Consider the following 18,829-nt stretch of genomic DNA (forward strand, 5'->3'; position numbering starts at 1 on the left):
TCCGCTGAACTGGTCCTGGGTCTGCAGGGGAGACTGGGGTGGGTGCTGGTTCCTCAGCAGGTGAGAACAGAGCAGAACGGGTGCTGGTTCCTCAGCAGGTGAGAATGGAACAAGTGGTGGTTCCTCAGCAGGTGAGAGTAGAACAGGTGGTGGTTCCTCAGCAGGTGAGAGTAGAACAGGTGGTGGTTCCTCAGCAGGTGAGTGTAGAACAGGTGGTGGTTCCTCAGCAGGTGAGTGTAGAACAGGTGGTGGTTCCTCAGCAGGTGAGAGTAGAACAGGTGGTGGTTCCTCAGCAGGTGAGAGTAGAACAGGTGGTGGTTCCTCGGCAGGTGAGTGTAGAACAGGTGGTGGTTCCTCGGCAGGTGAGAGTAGAACAGGTGGTGGTTCCTCGGCAGGTGAGAGTAGAACAGGTGGTGGTTCCTCGGCAGGTGAGTGTAGAACAGGTGGTGGTTCCTCGGCAGGTGAGAGTAGAACAGGTGGTGGTTCCTCGGCAGGTGAGAGTAGAACAGGTGGTGGTTCCTCAGCAGGTGAGAGTAGAACAGGTGGTGGTTCCTCAGCAGGTGAGAGTAGAACAGGTGGTGGTTCCTCAGCAGGTGAGAGTAGAACAGGTGGTGGTTCCTCGGCAGGTGAGTGTAGAACAGGTGGTGGTTCCTCGGCAGGTGAGTGTAGAACAGGTGGTGGTTCCTCAGCAGGTGAGAGTAGAACAGGTGGTGGTTCCTCAGCAGGTGAGAGTAGAACAGGTGGTGGTTCCTCAGCAGGTGAGTGTAGAACAGGTGGTGGTTCCTCGGCAGGTAAGAGTAGAACAGGTGGTGGTTCCTCAGCAGGTGAGAGTAGAACAGGTGGTGGTTCCTCGGCAGGTGAGAGTAGAACAGGTGGTGGTTCCTCGGCGGGCGGGCAGGGCAGCAGCCCCGCGCTGCCTCGTGGGGAGCTCAGCTGTTGCAGTAGCCAGGGCAGACCTGCTCCTCTGCCCCAGGCTGATCCATCCCCACACTCCAATTAGAGCCATTAGTAGATGAAGATCAGTAAGTGCATCCAGAAGGAGATCTGGAACTCCTAAATAGATGGCCAGGTAAAATGTGGAAAACTCCACAGTGGTTTCTCTAAGCCTAACTAACAGGCAAAGGCAGAGTTAAGAATAAAAGAAAGGTCTCATGTTTCTTTTTAGTTGAGGTTGGGTCTTTGTAATAAAAAGGCTTAACTAGTGATTTGTCACTACTTAACTATTGCTCTAGCAGGGCAAAGGAACCTTAAAAGAGCCCTAATAATTCTTACTATGACAAAGCACAGGTTGCCAGCAGATCTCAAACTGACTTGTGATCTGACAGAAGAGAAACAGTTTGGGTTGCTAGAGCCCTTAGTGGCAGGAACAACTTGTTCTCCAGCATAACCAGCCACAGCTCTTCAAACACACCGTAACTGCTTTTTGAGGATCGGTGATGTCTTTCCCAAGCAAAAGGACACGGCCTTCTTGGTCAGCTGGCAGGTCACCGGCAGGCCTAGGGAAAGCAGGTCTGGGTTCCCAAGCCAACTCTCTACCCTCCGTGTATAACTGACCTCTGCACGGCTCCTTCCCACAGACAGAGTGCAGATGGAAGGACGCTGTTGTGTGTTGAAAAATAAAAAATAATAGTTATAAAAATTTAAAAAAAAAGTCTTTTGGGCCTAGCAGCCTGGTGTGCTCTGCCCACGTCCTGGCTGATGTGTTTCTGCTTGCTGCTTCGTGTTCAGTCCAGTGGCTGCACTAAGTGCAGAGTGTTGTGCCCACCAGCTCATCCCATGGCCTGGTGACACCGCTGCTGTGCTGTGAGTGCTGCAGACTGCTGGTGTCTGCTGGGACGTGCTGGTTGTCAGCGCTGGTGTCTCTGCTGGGATGTGCTGGTTGTCAGCGCTGGTGTCTCTGCTGGGACGTGCTGGTTGTCAGCGCTGGTGTCTCTGCTGGGATGTGCTGGTTGTCAGCGCTGGTGTCTCTGCTGGGACGTGCTGGTTGTCAGCGCTGGTGTCTCTGCTGGGACGTGCTGGTTGTCAGCGCTGGTGTCTCTGCTGGGACGTGCTGGTTGTCAGCGCTGGTGTCTCTGCTGGGACGTGCTGGTTGTCAGCGCTGGTGTCTCTGCTGGGATGTGCTGGTTGTCAGCGCTGGTGTCTCTGCTGGGACGTGCTGGTTGTCAGCACTGGTGTCTCTGCTGGGACGTGCTGGTTGTCTGGAGGACAAGGCGGAAGCGCTGGTGTCACTGCTCCTGGAGATGCAGATGAGGTTCTGACCATGCAGTAACCTGTGTCACCTCCTGGCACTCCAGGCAGTTCTTCCCGGTGCAGCCTGTGCAACCCTGATCCTGTGTCTTTTCTGTCCCTTTAGGATTTCGACAGGTCCGGCCCAGGCTGCGTCCCAGCTGTCCGCAAAGCCTTCCAGCAGATCAAGGATCTGTTCCTGCGTGGAGGTGAGCAGAACCAGCCCCGAGATGGCTTCCCAAGGGCAGCCAGTGGGCAGGCCCGGCTGCCTGGAAAACACTGGTTTGGTTTTCTTCAGCTAGGTTTTGAATTGGTTCAGCTAAATCAATGCAAATGCCTACCCGGCTGCCTTTTTCTGCTTGCATGATTGATTTTTTGTTTAGTGAGCAGTTTCAGTTAGCATTAAAATTAGTAACTGACACCAAAATGAATGCATCTATGTGGAAGCTTGTACAGTGTTAATGAAACCATGTTTTCTGCACAAGTGCGAAAACACCCGCAGGTGCAAACCACTGTCATTTTATGCTGGCAAAGCCTCATGTTTCACCAGATATTTGTCCTCAACACCCACACCACTGACAGCTCTTCAGGTGGGTATGACAGCTGCATGGCTCAGCTCACTAGACATAGCTGAGAAATATTTGGAAAGCAGTGTAGGTCTCAAAGCAGCTGTCACGATCTCCTTCGTCCCCGCCTGGGGACAGTTAGGTGATGTCAAGGGCAGGAACCGATGAAGACCTCTGTGATGTCTCCCAAGTTGACCAGGCTGGATAGTGTGGGCCGATGCAGCATCTCCTGGGAGCCCTGCGTGGTGCTGGAACCGTCGCAGTGGGTCCGTGGTCTGTCTCAAGGCCTGGTTTGGGCTGTGGTGCTGCGGGGCAGGGTCTGCGTGCCTCCGACAGCCGCTGTCACTGCCTTGCTGCAGGGGCTGCTCCTGCCATTGCCCAGAGAAGCCAGGGGTCCAAAACCCCATTTAGCTTTGGGTCAAAGCAGGAAATACGTTACCATTAAATAGCCAACGTCTTCAAGGTCCGTCTGGGGCCACACTGTCTGCAACGGGATGGATAAGGTGGGATTATTTAAGACTTAGGCCCTCGAGTGAGTGCAGGTCCCAGACCTTGGGTTTCCAAGTACAGACGGCCAGGCTGTGATGGGAGCTTGTAGGGTCGCACCGGGACAGACAGGAACTGCAACTCCAAAACATGGGGAATGGAAATGAAGGGAGTGTGTTTCCCCAGCAGAAATACAAAGGTATATGAGTGCAGCTTGAAGGAATCTCTTCTAAGATAAATTTCCTGACTCCAGCTGACCCGAAGTTCGAAGGCACATCTCAGGAGTTTTTGTGACTTTGTGAGGACTGTTCTTACTTGGCAATTCTTACTGCAAATGCACCCATCTCCCAGGGAGCTCTTGTTTTGTTTTCCTGACAGCTCTTCTGGCTGTTGAATCCCGCTGGGACCTGTGTGCTGGACCCTGCTCTCCTGCGGAAGAGCTCGGCTGGGGATGCTGCCCTGCAGGGTGCACTGCAGTGGGGAGGCAGCCGTGGGACACCGAGCTGCTCTTGTGGCTGTGCCAGCGGGGCTGCTGCTGTCGGGGGGCGCTGACTCCTCCGGGCACACCTGGGGGTGTCCGTGGCTCTGGCAGGGGCAGCCCCTGGGCCATGGGCCACGTCAGGCCCTGAGGCTGCACCGGGAGCTGTGCCTGAATAACCACATGTGTGCAAATTCGGATGTAACGTGTCCTTCCCACTAGAAACCTTATCTGTGTGTTACAGCATCTCCTTATGCCTGAGTGAAACAAGATGCTGAAGCCTGATATTATTTTCCTCTGTTGAAGTTTGTGCTTTTTTGTTTTCCTTCCTTCTGCAGCCTATGATGAAATCAGCAGCAAAATGTCCACGTGCAATAAGATCTCTACCAAGGAGGATGTTTACCAACTTTTTGGGTTTGCTAGAAATGCCTTCACCATGATGGCCATGATGGACTACCCGTACAAAACCGATTTCATGGGCCACCTCCCTGCCAACCCAGTGAAGGTGGGTAGTACCGGGACACGAGCGAGTCTCCATTTCTGGTGTGCACCTCGGGGGGGGCTGCGCAGGCCGGGGTGCGGTCAGACGCACATCGGTGATGGCGACACGGGGTTAGTGGTGGATGTTGCAGCACTTCCACTCTAACAGTGAATCTACGCCTTTTAAACTCCTCTGTGACGGTGAGTGCTGTGTTTGCAGTGCATTCCTGTAGGGCCCATCAGGAGGGTTTGCTGGAGCCGCTCCTGCCCTGCTCTGCCGTCACCTTAGACACCTCAGCCTGTGCAAACTGGTTGACTTCAGCTTTTAAACACTAAAAACCTATAGTGTTTGAAAAAATGTAGTTTTGTTGTAGCCCACCTCAACACTATTTCATAAATGTCTTTTTCTTAGTCGGTAGGGATAGAGATCCAAAAATTAGGATGCTTTGTAAGTAGCGCCTAGGAAGATGACGTACCTCAGAATGTAATGCAGAGAAATGTCTGCTGCTGTGGGACTGGAAAACCTGTAAACTTTCAAGAAAGACGGAGATGGCAAAGTGTGGGAAGGCACCTGGTTCTTCGTGGTGACAAAGATTCCTCAGACAGCAGCTGCTGTTGGAGGTCCCAGCTCTGAACCCACATCAGCAGCTGCTGTTGCAAATCTGGAGCGCGGTCGGGCGGGTGCTGCCGCTCACCACGCCGATGCGACTCGATTTGCCTCTGGCTTTGTGTCGTTTATGGTTTGAGTCCTACCCGGAGCAAAATGCATCCTGTGCAGGAGTTGGTAGGGGCTGCGCTGTGCTGGGAGCCGGGAGCTGCTGTCCCTGGCTCCACTGGGCATCCAGCTTAACAACCTGTAAGGTGGAAATCATTATTCTACCCTCCCTTGAGGAGAGCATTGAAATGTTCTGACTGCAGGAAGTAGGAACTGCTGTGTATCACTGTGGCCTCTCCACAGCTGTTTGACTTGGAAAGGGAACTGTTTGTCCTGGCCCTGTCTCCTTGTCTCTATGTATTTTGTTACTAAAAGGGAGGAAAACAAACAAACAATCAAAAAAAACCTCTTGCATTAGGCCCTTGGAAAGCTGCTGAACCATAAAATGTGTGATAATTTGAATGAATCTTCCAGCTTAGCCCTCCTGTGGAGCTGAGACTGTTAACCGTCTGCAATTTACTTGTAATGTGTCCCATCCAGGTTGGCTGTGAGCAAATCCTTACCCACACAGACCCAATCCGAGGCCTGGCTGCTCTTGTTGGTGAGTGAGTGTAGCATCAGTTTTGTCTTTTATCTCACGCGCTCTGCTCCAGAAGCACCCGTAAGCAGAGCCATTGCGTTGGGGTGGGTTGGGTGTCCTGGGAGCTGCTCTGACTCCATCTCCCACGGGGACGCTTTGCTCCATGTTGGCTTTGTCCGCCGGGATGTCCTGAGGTGGCCCATGGGTTCATTCTCTCACCTTCCCAGACTTCCCCTCATCAGGTTTTTCAGCCGTTGCAGCCCTTTAGCCCATCTATTGTCTGGGAGATGTGGACTTCTAAGGTACTTGGTTCTTTCTAGAAGTTCACCCACCCTCCGGTTCAAGCAATCCAGGTTCAGTGCACACCCACTGGAGGAAATCTGCTCTGCTTGTTGAGGACAGGGTGGGCACCACAGTGCCCTACAGTCTTAAACCAGTGGCAAGACAGACTTAAATACATTGTGTATATCTATTTCTGTGAGTCCTTAATTTGCCAGCCAGCAGTGTTTGTAAGGAAATTATTAGAGACAGAATCCAAAGCTCTTTTGAGGACTTCCTCATAAAATCTCTCAAGTCGCTCATTAAAAATACGTTCTGTATTGGTCATTATTCAGAAAAACAGGTTCTGAATGACAAAAAATTGATTTAAGGAATTCTTATGGGTTTAATGCAGCTTAGTAGGATTGGGAACTAACGCTTTTTTTGCAAATTATACATGTCACCATGACAGCACCCAGTGGAACATTCCAGTTCAAATCACTGCTCAAGGGGTTTGGCCGGCAGCTCCGAGAGTTGTTGAAATACGAATCCCTTGGCAAACGCTGTAAGATCTGCTTGACGTATTCACATCCTACTTCTTTTCTGAGGCAGAGTGGGATTCTCGTTCCTTTGTGATGAACAAGCTGAGGGCAGGTTCCTTTGTCCTGCCTCCAGGGGAGCACTTGGTGCCCCTGCCCGTCTGCGCAGCCGCATTCCCGTGGGACAGTTCAATCACGCAAGAGGCGTGATCCACCAGAGCCTTGGGCAGGGGACCGGCTTTCTGCCAAACCCGCCCCTCCGTGTTGTACAGGAAAACGCTGTCTGCTTTCTGCATGTGCTGCAGCGACGCGCCCCCCGTGAGGTAGAGCACGGGCCCCAGGGCCGCGATGCTGAACTGGCAGCAGCTGAACGGGGACAGTGTGAGCGTTGTCCACTGGTTGCTTCCAGGGCAATAATACTCGGTCTCGTTGACGTGGATCCATTCCTCCACCTGCAAAGAACCAGAGCAATGCTCATCCGCTGCACCGCACCCTGAGTGGGAGTCACTGGCACATCAGGCTCACTTGGTTCATGAGAAAGAAAACCAGTGTCTCAACAGCTATTTGAATGCTGTGGGGCTCAAGGTGCCTGATTTTTGATCCACCCTCAGCAATCAGAGCCTCAAAAGAAACTGAACAAAATACCAGAATGGCTTTAAAGGAGCGTTCTTGGTAAATCAGAGCAGTGAGCTGAGCAAGGAGTCACAGTGACCTCTGGGAACTGGAATAGCCCAAGTCCTGCCTGCTGTCCGGACTTTTAACTTGTGATGAAGGAAACCATCTCATTGCATTGAGTTGTGGACAGTAACTGAGTGTGTGTCACCTGGGGGAATTTGATGCCAGCAGTTTTCCTTTATAGATTTCTATCCCTTCCTCAGCAAGCAGTTAAGTGCTCTGACATGCCCGCACTCCTTCAAAAGAAACCCTACCTGTCGTGGTAAAATCAGGTCAGGCCTGCAGTCTTTACACTTTCAAATGGGAACTGCTGAATGATCTCTGAAAACTCAGTTCTCTTGGCTTCAGGGAATGGGATTCTCGAGTGAGTCTTTTAGTGCCTGTCCGGCCTCCTCCCAGCAGGCTGGGCACTGCGTTCCCTCTCCAGAGAGGGGAAATACAGCTTTGGAGAGACTTCCTTTGCATTCCAGGACTTAAGCCCATCTTTCCTTTAGGAAAGGGTTTTAGTCTAAGCTCCTGTCATCACTGCAGTTCATTCCTCTTCCCGTCTGCTGGCATTGTGCCCCCGCTCAGCTCAAACAAAGGAAATCAGGTGCTCAGTGTGTTTGGGGCAGCAACGTGACCAGTTTTACACTTGGGTTTGCCTGTGTGAGCAGGCTGGGCCTCCACCCTATGTTTTCTCTGCTTAAAAAAGCGCTTTGAACAGCCTTTGTGCTCTGGAAGATAAGAGTGTGACAACAAGGCAGCTGCTAATGCGCGTGACTGTAATGGCAGACATGCTTCATAAGCAAATGGGCCTGACTTGTGACCGTGCCAGTGCACTGAGAGCCCAAAAACAATGGAGTCACGGGTCACCCTGTTGGAATAAACCAGGCAGGGCCTAGCAATACAGAGACCCCATTTTAGATCAGATTGGGGATCATAAGAACAAACAAACTTACTCCTTTCAGTGTCCTTCCTCCCATGCAGAAGATCCCATCCCTGACCGCGGCCATCCCGTGGTCACAGCGGGCAAACGCCATGGGGCTGCTGCCAACCCAGCGCCGGAGCCGAGGGAGGTAGCTGTGAGTGTCTCGTAAGGTTTTGCCCCCAGAGAAGCCCCCTGGAAGGAAAGGAGGAGTCTTGACAATGTATCCACCACCTCTGACATCCAGCAGACGTTCTGCAAGCACCAGCAGAGCCGATCGGTTTTTTCTTTAAAACACCTAAGCAGCTCAGGTTTAACGTTTCCCACATTATGCAGAGCTGACGCAGTGTGACATCTAAAACCTGAGCTGCGTAGGTATTTTAAAGAGGAGAAAAAAAACCCGACCCACACAGCTCCAGCTCTTTGTGTAAACAGCTTCCACGAAAGATTTTTCAGTGAAGTTCTTGGGGTATTTCAGGTGTAACCGGAACAGCTTTACTCAGGGAATCTGCTTCCAGCACCCGCAGTCACAGAATGGTGCTTTCAAACAAAAGTGTTCAGAGCTTTTTTCAGAGCCAACCTGTGAGTGCTGTTGTTACCTACTGTGCACTCATTCCTGTATTTCAGGGGGGCAGTGTGAAAAGCTCTGTGCAGAAGGAAGGTGCTGCTGTGGGAAGGGTCTCCAGCTGCCTCTTGCTGTGTGCGGACACTGTCTGTGTGGAGCTTGTGTTTAGATCTTGTACCAAAGGAACGCTCTGAACTGTTGGGTTTGCTTGGGCAGGGCTGTGGGCCAGCCAGGTCACATCTGCAGTCACCCCACTAGTGGAGAAGGAAACACACACTATGGGTATGTCAGATATTACACCCGAGGGGTGTAGTGTTATCCAGCCTAGATCACTATGGTATGTTTGAAGCTCTGTGAGGCAATTTTGTCCTTGCTCTCTGGTAGGAATTGAGACCAATGAGGGTTGGCACTGTGGGCCAGCTGGGTCCAAGCAAGGACTTGACCCTGAGCCTCAGCCATTCCCCATCTGGACCGTTACCCATGGACGCTGCCTGTGTGGGACCTGCGGGCTCACCCCGGGCAGCATCGCCCTGTGCTGCTGTCACAGAGTCACAGAGTGCCAGGGGTTGAAGGGACCTGGAAAAGCTCATCCAGTGCAATCCCCCATGGAGCAGGAACACCCAGCTGAGGTTCCACAGGAAGGGGTCCAGGCGGGTTTGAATGTCTGCAGAGAAGGAGACTCCACAGCCTCCCTGGGCAGCCTGGGCCAGTGTTCTGTTACCCTTACTGAGAAGACGTTTCTTCTCATCTTTCAGTGGAACCTCCTGTGTTCCAGTTTGCACCCATTGCCCCTTGTCCTGTCACTGGTTGTCACCGAGAAGAGCCTGGCTCCATCCTCTTGACACCCTTTATATATTTATAAACATTAATGAGGGGCCACGGGAGGACAGTGCAGAACTTCATTGCAACTGTGCAACTGCTGTTCATCTGCGCTGGACCAGTACAGAGATCCCAGCTGATCAGAACTGGTTTATGATCGGGGAGCCCACAGCAATGGCAGCCTGGCCCAGGACTTGGAAGTGCAGAGACAACATCACAAACAGCACGGTGCTTTTCCTAGGAGAAACCAAACATTGTCTTTCAAGTCCAAATTAGTAGCTGCAAAAGCTAAAGATCCCACAGCAGTTTCCTGAAGTGTTCAAACCCATGCAGCTTGATTGTTAAACATCCTGCGCCATCTACCAACGATCACTGTAAAGACTGAGGATCCCTCGTGCAGCAGGAGCTGTGCTCAGCGTGTAAGAGCCTGCATTGCACTTCTTTTTGTACGGGACAGTAGGGTTAGTCCCACATCTCACATTCAGATTAATGCCAGGGTTCAATCCCATCCCCAGCACTGTGGCAGCCTGCTTGCGCTTTACCTTTTCAGACCACCAGGCTTTGGGATTTGGCCAGGATTGCAGGCTCAGGGCGAGCAGGGCCATGTGGACTGCAAGCAGGTGATGCCACCTGTAGTGTCTTGGAAAGAACTGGTGAAGACTGGTGAAGGGACTCGAACACAAGCCCTATGGGGAGAGGCTGAGGGAGCTGGGCTTGTTCAGTCTGGAGCAGAGGAGGCTTAGAGGTGAGCTCAGCACTCTCTAGAACGACCTGAAGGGCAGTTCTAGCCAGGGGGGATTGGGCTCTTCTCCCAGGCAGTCAGCAATAGGACAAGGGGGCAGGGGCTTCAACTCTGCCAGGGGAAATTGAGGCTGGAGATGAGAAAGCAATTCTGTGCAGAGAGAATGGTCAGCATTGGAATGGCTGCCCAGGGAGGTGCTGGACTCACCGGCCCTGGAGGTTTGTAAACTGAGATTGGCCATGGCACTTAGTGCCATGATCTGGTAATGGACTGGAGTTGGACCAAGGGTTGGACTGGATGATCCCTGAGGGCTTTTCCAACCCAGCCCATTCTGTGATTCTGTGAAAACAATTCCTGCCATTCGGGAGGGCAGTGAGGCTGTGCTGACACAGCAGGAAAGGGACACTGGAGCTGTGGGTGCAGGCTTAGACTGTGACATTGAGATGTCAGCGACCTGTAGGAAAACATGCTGCTTTCTACAAGCTCTATCACCTGAAATATAGAGGATTCCCTTGTGGGTTGTGCCAGCGTGATCAGCAATAGGCGTGGGGAGAGGAGCTGCGAACTCCCACTTGTTGTCCGCGGGCTGGTACCACTCCACAGTGCGGGTGAGGGTCCCCAGCAGCGTCCCACCGCCCACAGCGAAGATGCGATCGGACAGGACACCTGCGTGGAAGCGCGTCCGCCTCTCCAGCATGCTGGCGACCTGCAGCCAGGACGCGTTGCGGGGATCGAATCGGAAAACCTAGGATGGCGGCAGACGGGTGATGGTTAGCGGAAGGAGGGCGGCTGGCTTGCGTCTCCTGTGGCTTCAAGAACTGATTGATAAGCATTTTCCCCAGGCTGAGGAAGGTTTTACATTCAGACCTGGACAGGCTGACCCAGCAATACCTCCCAGTGGAGCTGGATGCTCAGTTACAGCCTTTCTCAAGGTCTGGGGCCTGGGAACGGGTTGTGCTCTCAGTTTGCAGCAGCAGGAGGCAAAACACATTGGCTTAGTGAAATACCTGTTTCATACACCAGCTATGATAGCACATGTCAGCCGAAAACTGTTCCAGTGGGATTTCAACAAGCACATTTTGCATCTCTGCTACTGTTTGAATGCATAGTAAAGACAGCAGCTGAGCTTTGCCTGCTGCTCGTGCCCGGGGGAGGGCAGGAGTTGCCTCCCCCCATTCCTGGTGCCATCAAGGCAGGGGCACAGCGCCCTGCTCAGGCTGGGCCTCCACTCATGTCTTGTTCAGCACTAATACCTCCCCAGCCTTGCTTGTCAGCTGTGGTTAGAAAGCCCAGGTCCCTGAGCAAGGGCAGCATGTGCAGAGCCACAGGCGGTGGGTGCTGAGCCCCGCTGAGCGGCCTCCCAGCCGCAGGCAGAGCTGCTGTGCGCAGGGACAGCCCCTGCGAGCATGGGAAAGAAAAACACGCTGGCTTTTCTGGCAAGCGCACTGGAGCTATCTAGGAAAACATAAAATCCTGCACAAGTCTTTTCACTCTCCAGGCATAAAGGGAAGGTCCTGGGAGGTAAAGCAGATGGGCCTTTCAAGGGCAAAACAAAGGAAGGAGCAGTTCCCAAGTTCCCATGCCCCATGCCCCCTGGGCGAGTACCAGGAACGGGAGTGGCACTCATGGCATTGATCGATGGACTGACATGGACCTGGCTGAACCGGCACTGTGGAGGCTGCGTACAGATCAGGATGGCAGGAGTGAGGTGACAGCAGAGCAGAACCTGACTCCTTCCGGGAGAGTTCCCGAGGGCTCAGTACTGCACAGAGCGCTGGGAAATCTGTAGAGGTGGGAGATCTGTGGGAATGATTCCCGCCCTCCTCCCTTCCTCACTCAGCCATTTTGCCAAGGCTGAAGGTTTCTCCCGACTCACCTCGTTTGACGGCTGCTTTCCAGTGGGATCAAATTTACACTGTCCCCCGATGATGAAGAGAAAGTTGTTGATGATGGCGACGCAGTGGTTGTACACGGGCACACAGAGCTCCCCAACCTTGCGCCAGGTGCTGCAGCTCTGGTCCGCAGCCCACATCTCCCTGCACACACCGTTGTCAGCGGTTCTGCCACCGGCAACCAGCAGCACGGTGGAAGCGCCGCGGAGGCTCGTGCTCCGAGTCTGCAGCACCGGCTGAGCAAACGGCTGGGAGTGGTAATTCAGAGCCTCCCGCAGGTACCGGTGGCAACCTGACCCCAGCCTCATCAGAGGCACCTCCTGGACATAGCTCTGCAGGTCCTGTAAAGGAATGAGGGGGAACCTTATGTGCCTTAAAACGTCTGTCGCGTGTTCCAGCCGCGTGCGGTCGTGCTGCAGCCAGCCCACGGCGGCTCTGAGCAGCTCCAGCTCGCTGCATCCCGCCATGTCGGTCCTGTCTAAAATTTCACAAAGGGTTCCTCGGTCCAGGTCTTTCAAGCACTGGGGGTCAGCCAGGATCTGTTTGTAATGCTGCCCTACATAGCACATTGCTTTCTGTCTCAACTCCGCTGGGCCGAGTTTCTTAGCAATGTTAAGAACATCCATGCAGTTCTCACAGTTCAAGCAGCCCTCCAGAAAGCGAAAGCACAGCTTGATCACCTCCCGAACCAGGAGGGTTTCTGCGGCTTTGAAAGTCTCCTCGACGTTCTGCAATGAGAGATCCAGTTTGTTGGAGTAAATGAAGTTGAGAACATTCCTCAGCCCCACAGCACTGACGGCTTTCAGCCGGATGGGGCCATCCGGGCTCCCCGCTCTTGTCAAGTTTCCAACAAATAGGATCTTGCAGTAATTACTTGCTGACGCTAAAACAACCTTGTGGGCTGGAAAGCAAACCCCTTCAGCCTCCAGCGTGACGTCGCACAGCGCGTTCTGTGAGCGGAGGCTGCCGAGCCCCTCCAGCAGTTTCCCCAGGTAGGTGTCCGACACGAGCCCCGTCGCGCTGGCCGAGCTGAGCAGCATCGCTCTGGCGGGTGCAGCCCCAGGACTCCCCGCTGTGCACACTCAGTGCATCTCCTGGCCGGTCGCCTGCGGCCAAACCAGCGGTTTCGTGCTTTAGGGAGCTGGGGCTGTGCCGCCCCCACCACGGAGCCTCCAAAAGGCAGCGGCTGCAGCTTCCACCCGTCTCGGTGGCAGAGCCGCAGGGGCAGTTTGCAAGTGGAGCTCTTGCTGCTGGTTGTCACACAAACCCCGGTGTCTGTGGGTTTTACTGTGGGCTGTGGCGCTGGCAGCAGCGGACGCCCCGCCGAGCCACATTCCTCCTCCTCGCTATCTGGTAACTACCCATCTGCACAAAACAGCAGCTCCCCAGCTATGCTTCGCCGGGCCCGCTGGTCAGGAGCTCTTTCATCTGGGCAAGCCCACACATGCTGCCTTTCCCTTCCTGAACAACAGGCAAACAAAATCCTGTCTGTGACGTAACACCCTTGGCCCTCTGAGTAAATGCAATGGATTCAGACAACATCTCCTTTCAGGGAGGGGGTGGGCAAGTCTCAGCAGTCGTGGCCCATTCAGTTTGGAGGGTTCGTGTACTGTGCCGTACACAGCGGCTCCTGCGTGTGCCTGGGCTTGGAAGTTCGGGCTCTCACAAGGACATTGGCTTTTGGCACAAACAGAGAGCAGAGAGCGAGCACCTGGGAGGCTCCTGAGCTGTGGACACAGGAGAAGTAAAGGGGATCACACAATGGGCTTGAGGCCATTGAAAAGCTTTGGCATAAAGTTGGGATGGTGAACCAGCACTGGTGCAGGGCCTGCCAGCTCTGCCCCAGCTCTGCCAGGAGGAGACTGAGGGGTGGCTCGTTCATGGGGATCAATATGGAAAGGGGCAGTGTCAGGAGGATGGAGCCAGGCTCTTCTGGGTGACAACCAGTGACAGGACAAGGGGCAATGGGTGCAAACTGGAACACAGGAGGTTCCACTTAAATTTGAGAAGCAACTTGTTCCTGGTGAGGGTGGCAGAGCCTGGCCCAGGCTGCCCAGGGGGGTTGTGGAGTCTCCTTCTCTGCAGACATTCAAACCCGCCTGGACACCTTCCTGTGGAACCTCAGCTGGGTGTTCCTGCTCCATGGGGGATTGCACTGGATGAGCTTTCCAGGGCCCTCCAACCCCTGACATTCTGTGACTCTGTGACAGCTGCTCCTTGGCTCGGTCCCGGCCGTGATGCTGGTGCGGGATCGGTGGGTGGGCAGCACTGACCGGCTTTGTGCTGTGTTCTCCCTCGCAGGGGTGTTGTACAACTCCTCCAGCTCGGCGCAGTGTTATGACATATACCAGCTGTACCAGGCCTGCGCCGACCCCACGGGCTGCGGCACCGGCTCAGACGCCGAGGCCTGGGACTACCAGGTATGTTTTGGAGACACCAACAGCTTTCACTGCTGCCCTGGTTATCCCCACACCCCATGACAGTTCTTGTACCTCTCTTAGGTTTGCACCGAGATCAACTTAACTTTCAACAGCAACAACGTGACCGACATGTTCCCCGAGATGCCGTTCACAGAGGCCATGCGAGAGCAGTACTGCTGGAGCAGGTGGCGCGTCAGGCCCCGCGCGCGCTGGCTGCAGATAAACTTTTGGGGCGGAGGTGAGTTGTGCCGGCTCTCGTCCCTTTGTCACCCTGTGCCTGTGCGGCTGTGCCCCCTGTGCCCGGCGGAGCTCGGGGAGTCCAGCCCAGCGAGCCTGGCACAACTCAGGGCCTTGTGCTGCAGCCAAACAGACCTTTCCGTGCCTCCTTGAGGCAGAAGTGGAAAACCTAAAAACTGCCAAGAATTTGTTTCATTCTCCCATGTTTTCTGTTCTTGGCCATGTTTGCTGCAGTAGCCAAATAGATTTGGGTAAATGGGCAGGAAAGGCACCTCTCAAATGTCACCTTTCTGAATTTCAGACCTGAAAAGTGCAAGCAACATTATTTTTTCGAATGGAGACTTGGACCCGTGGGCCAGAGGAGGGGTAAGCACGTGCACTCCTGACACCGAGCACAGAGCAGCTTTTCCAGGTGACACAGCGCCCCCTCTCCCTTTCAAAGCAGCTCTGGTGACTCATCTTCACCATTCTGAGTTTCTGTAAGTGGTTGTTTTCTGCTGAACCATTCAGGAGCCTCAGGACACGTTTGAATGAGTCCATGAGCCAGGAACACTGACACAGCAAAGGTGGCTTTGCCAGTTCAGAGACAGCAGGAGCCTCCTGAACCAGCACCCGGATCTGGAGCACAGCCCTGTCGGTTTGTGTGCAGACGCGGGCTCGGTGCTGACAGCCCCGTGCTCCTCGGTGTGAGGCCAAACAGCTGCTGCAGGCAGCACCTCGACCAGGGTGTATTTTGGTTTAGGTTCAACGAGCAATGGTAGAGCTCTAGTCAAGATGAACCAGAGCTGGATTTTGAGTTAGTTGAGCGCCTGCTTGCAATGCACAAGTACCTTGTTTTAGGCTGGCTTGGCAACCCCAGCTGCAGGAGGAATGGGCTGCTTAGGGTGCATCAGCCAAAGGAGCCTGTTAGCTGCAAACTGCCGGTACTGGAACAGGCTGAGTTGGCTGAGCTTTCCTCTTGGGGGAAGACAGATCATTTGGCTCATTAGGACTGTGAGTCGCACACACAATATTGGCCGTACCAATGATCCTGAGCTTTCCCTCAGTCCTGCCCAGCTGATTTTCCAGTTTTCAGAACTGATGCCCAGTTCCGCCCAGCCACTTGGTGAGAGTTTGTCTTTACTCCTTCTCCTTCCAGATAAACAGCAGCCTCAGTTCTTCACTAATTGCGTTGACGATTAAAGGAGGCGCTCATCACCTAGATCTGCGGTAAGTACTGACAAACCCTCCTGCCCTGGTGTTTGATCTTAGCTGGGCACAGTCCAAAGAAGCAGGACACACCGTACCTAGAGCGGGCTGGGTACCAGACTGGTGCAGCGTAACCGCAGAGCAGCACATCTGCCCCGCACAGCGCTCTGAGAGCCGTCAGGGGAGCCGGGCTCTGCAGAACTCAGCACTAAGCTGAGTACTTTCATTACTGAGTACTTTGATTAGAACACGTTCTTGCACAGGGATGGGCACCAGTGTGAGGCAGCCTGTAGCGATCAGTCACATGAAGTAGTCCAGCGTTTCTTGGCATTTGCCAACAGCCCTCAGGGCAGCAGAGAGGGCAGCCCGCACTGATGCAAGGGAGCGCTCAGGACTCTCAAGGCTGCCTCCCAGCCTCCTGGGGGGTGCGACACTGTCACTTGTTTTCCAGGGGATGAATATGAAGAACAAAATAGATAATCTCTGTCCTTCAGTTTCCTGGCTTGGCTTTCCCTGTGCAAGAGGCAAAGAGCTGCTTCCCACTCCCAGCTGACATTGCTCTGCTCTCTCTAGAGGACACAATCCAGCTGACCCCCCGTCCGTCACAGAGGTGCGCAGGCTCGAAGCGAGGATCATCAGTCACTGGGTGAAATCCGCACGGATGGAGAGAACATCAGGGAAACGCTGGGAAGCTTCAGCAGGTGGATGGGTGTGAATACAACACATAGAATCACTTTGGCTGGAAGAGACCCTCAAGATAGTCCAGTCCAACCATAACCTACTCTGGCACTGCCCCATGTCCTGAGAACCTCATGTCCGTCTGTCCAGCCCTCCAGGGATGGTGGCTCCAGCACTGCCCTGGGCAGCCTGTTCCAATGCCCCACAGCCCTTTGGGGAAGAAATTGTTCCCCACATCCAACCTCAACCTCCCCTGGTGCAACTTGAGGCCGTTTCCTCTGCTCCTGGCGCTTGTTCCTGGGGAGCAGAGCCCGACCCCCCTGGCTCCAAGCTCCTTTCAGGCAGTTCAGAGATCAGAAGGTCTCCCCTCAGCTCCTGTTCTCCAGCTGAACCCCCCAGGTCCCCCAGCCGCTCCCATCACACTTGTGCTCCAGCCCCTCACCAGCTCCGGTCCCTCCTCTGCACTCTCTCCAGTATTTCAATGTCCTTCTTATGATGAGGGGCCCAAAACTGAACACAGGATTCGAGGTTTGGCCTCACCAGCACCGAGTACAGTGACACAATCACTTCTCTAATCCTGCTGGCCACACTATTCCTGATACAAGCCAGGATGCTGGTGGCCTCTTGGCCACCTGGGCACACGCCGGCTCATGTTCAGCCGCTGTCACCAACACCCCCAGGTCCTTTTCCACCGGGCACTTTCCAGCCGCTCTTCCCCAGCCTGCAGCGTTCATGGGGTTGTTGTGACCCAGGTGCAGGACCCGGCACTTGGCCTTGTTGAACCTCAGGCAACTGGCCTCAGCCCAGTGATCCAGCTGGTCCAGACCCCTCTGTATGGCCTTCCCACCCTCCAGCAGATCAACACTTCCAACCAACCTGGTGTCATCTGCAAACTTACTGAGGGTGCACTCAATCCCCTCGTCCAGATCATTGATAAAGAAACTAAACAGAACTGGCCCCAGTACTGAGCCCTGGGGACACCACTCATGACCGGTCACCAACTGGATTTGGCTCCGTTCACCACAACTCTTTGGGCCTGGCCCTCCAGCCAGTTCTTTGCCCATCGCAGATACACCATCCAGGCCATGAGCTGCAGCTTCTCCAGCAGATGCTGTGGGATACGTTACTGAAGTCTAAGTACACAACATCCAGAGCCTTTCCCTCATCTCCCACATGGGTCACCTTGTAGAAGGAGATCAGGTTGGTCAAACAGGACCTGCCTTTCACAAACCCATGCTGGCTGGCCCTGATCACTGGGTTGTCCTGTGTGTGCCTCAGCATGGCACTCGGGTTGATCTGTTCCACGACCTTCCCCAGCACCCAGCTCAGACTGACAGGCCTGGAATTCTGCAGATTCTCCTTCCAGCCCTTCCTGTAGACGGGCGCCACATTTGCCAACTTCCTGGGACCTCCTCAGTTAGCCAGGACTGCTGATAAATAACTGAAAGTGGCTCGGTGAGCACCTCTGCCAGCTCCCTCAGCACCCTTGGGTGGATCCCATCTGGCCCCATAGACTCGTGTGTTTCCAAATTCTGTAGCAGGTCACCAAACATTTCCCCTTGGATTATGGGGGCTTCATTCTGCGCTCTGTCCCTGGGGCTGGGTACCTGCAGCACAACCGGTCTCACGTTTAAAGACGCCGCCATTGCCTTGTCCTCTGTCACTCTGTTTCCCCCCCCTGCATCCATCAGGGGGTGGAGGTTCTCCTTAGCCCTCCTTTTGTTGCTGATGTATTTATAGCAACATTTCTTGTTCCCTTTTACAGCCCAGGCGGGCTCAGCTCTAGTGGAGCTTTGGCCCTTCTGATTTTCTCCCTGCATAACTTCACAGCATCCTCGCATTCCTGGAGAGCACCTGCCCCATCTCCCAAAGGCTGGAAATTCTGCTTGTATTCCCGAGCTCCAGCCAAGCTCCGCTCAGTCCTGCGCACGGGGCGGCCCAGCGCCCCCCACCAGGATACAAACGTGTCCCACCCGTCCCTAAGAACACGCTAAAGAAAAAAAGGCCAAATCACTGACTGAAGCCCAAACCCCGCTGTGTGGGTTTCACACTCACTCAGAATGAGAAGGCATTATAACTGGTGGAAATAAAAGTGTGCCTTAATACCCAAGATTGATCATTGTCCTGGAAAGCACAGTTGCAGGAGGCACACGAAGGCTGAAGCAAAGTTGTTTTTAACCAGTGGAGCAGCAGAGGTGGGGCTCCCCGGGGACCCTCCAGTGACCGGTTGTATCGGCCTCATCCAGTGCTGCGGGTTTGGGTTGGTTGGTTGTGTTTTCAACTTGTACCGGAGATCCCCAGTTGTTGAGCTGGAGATTTACAGCAGGTAATCGTGGTGTGTGCTGCTGTCACTCGGGATCCCGCATCGGTGACCACCAGAGCACGCTTCACTTGAGAAATCTGCCGGTCTTCTTAAAATAAATTACAAGTTTATCAAA

The 18,829-nt window shown here is 54.0% G+C and overlaps 2 protein-coding genes across 2 annotated transcripts in view; one reads left to right on the top strand and one right to left on the bottom strand.

Moving 5' to 3' along the window:
* DPP7 (dipeptidyl peptidase 7) overlaps nucleotides 1–18,829 on the top strand; it is a 28,267-nt gene extending 9,438 nt beyond the window's left edge. Inside the window, exons 6-13 of the mRNA XM_065853499.2 lie at nucleotides 2,354–2,435; nucleotides 4,095–4,261; nucleotides 5,432–5,492; nucleotides 14,170–14,288; nucleotides 14,370–14,526; nucleotides 14,827–14,891; nucleotides 15,664–15,734; nucleotides 16,287–18,829. Coding sequence (XP_065709571.1) covers nucleotides 2,354–2,435; nucleotides 4,095–4,261; nucleotides 5,432–5,492; nucleotides 14,170–14,288; nucleotides 14,370–14,526; nucleotides 14,827–14,891; nucleotides 15,664–15,734; nucleotides 16,287–16,428 — 864 coding nt within the window. The 3' untranslated portion in view covers nucleotides 16,429–18,829. The remainder of the gene's footprint in view (nucleotides 1–2,353; nucleotides 2,436–4,094; nucleotides 4,262–5,431; nucleotides 5,493–14,169; nucleotides 14,289–14,369; nucleotides 14,527–14,826; nucleotides 14,892–15,663; nucleotides 15,735–16,286) is intronic.
* LOC136110564 (kelch-like protein 9) lies at nucleotides 5,027–13,242 on the bottom strand. The gene is given in 6 exon segments (XM_065854095.2): nucleotides 5,027–6,720; nucleotides 7,885–8,045; nucleotides 10,469–10,721; nucleotides 11,853–12,925; nucleotides 12,928–13,135; nucleotides 13,137–13,242. Coding segments are annotated over 6 exon segments (2,160 nt in total). The 5' UTR covers nucleotides 13,203–13,242; the 3' UTR covers nucleotides 5,027–6,321.

Source organism: Patagioenas fasciata, chromosome 20 (assembly GCF_037038585.1).
Source record: "Patagioenas fasciata isolate bPatFas1 chromosome 20, bPatFas1.hap1, whole genome shotgun sequence".
Taxonomy (NCBI): Eukaryota; Metazoa; Chordata; class Aves; order Columbiformes; family Columbidae; genus Patagioenas; species Patagioenas fasciata.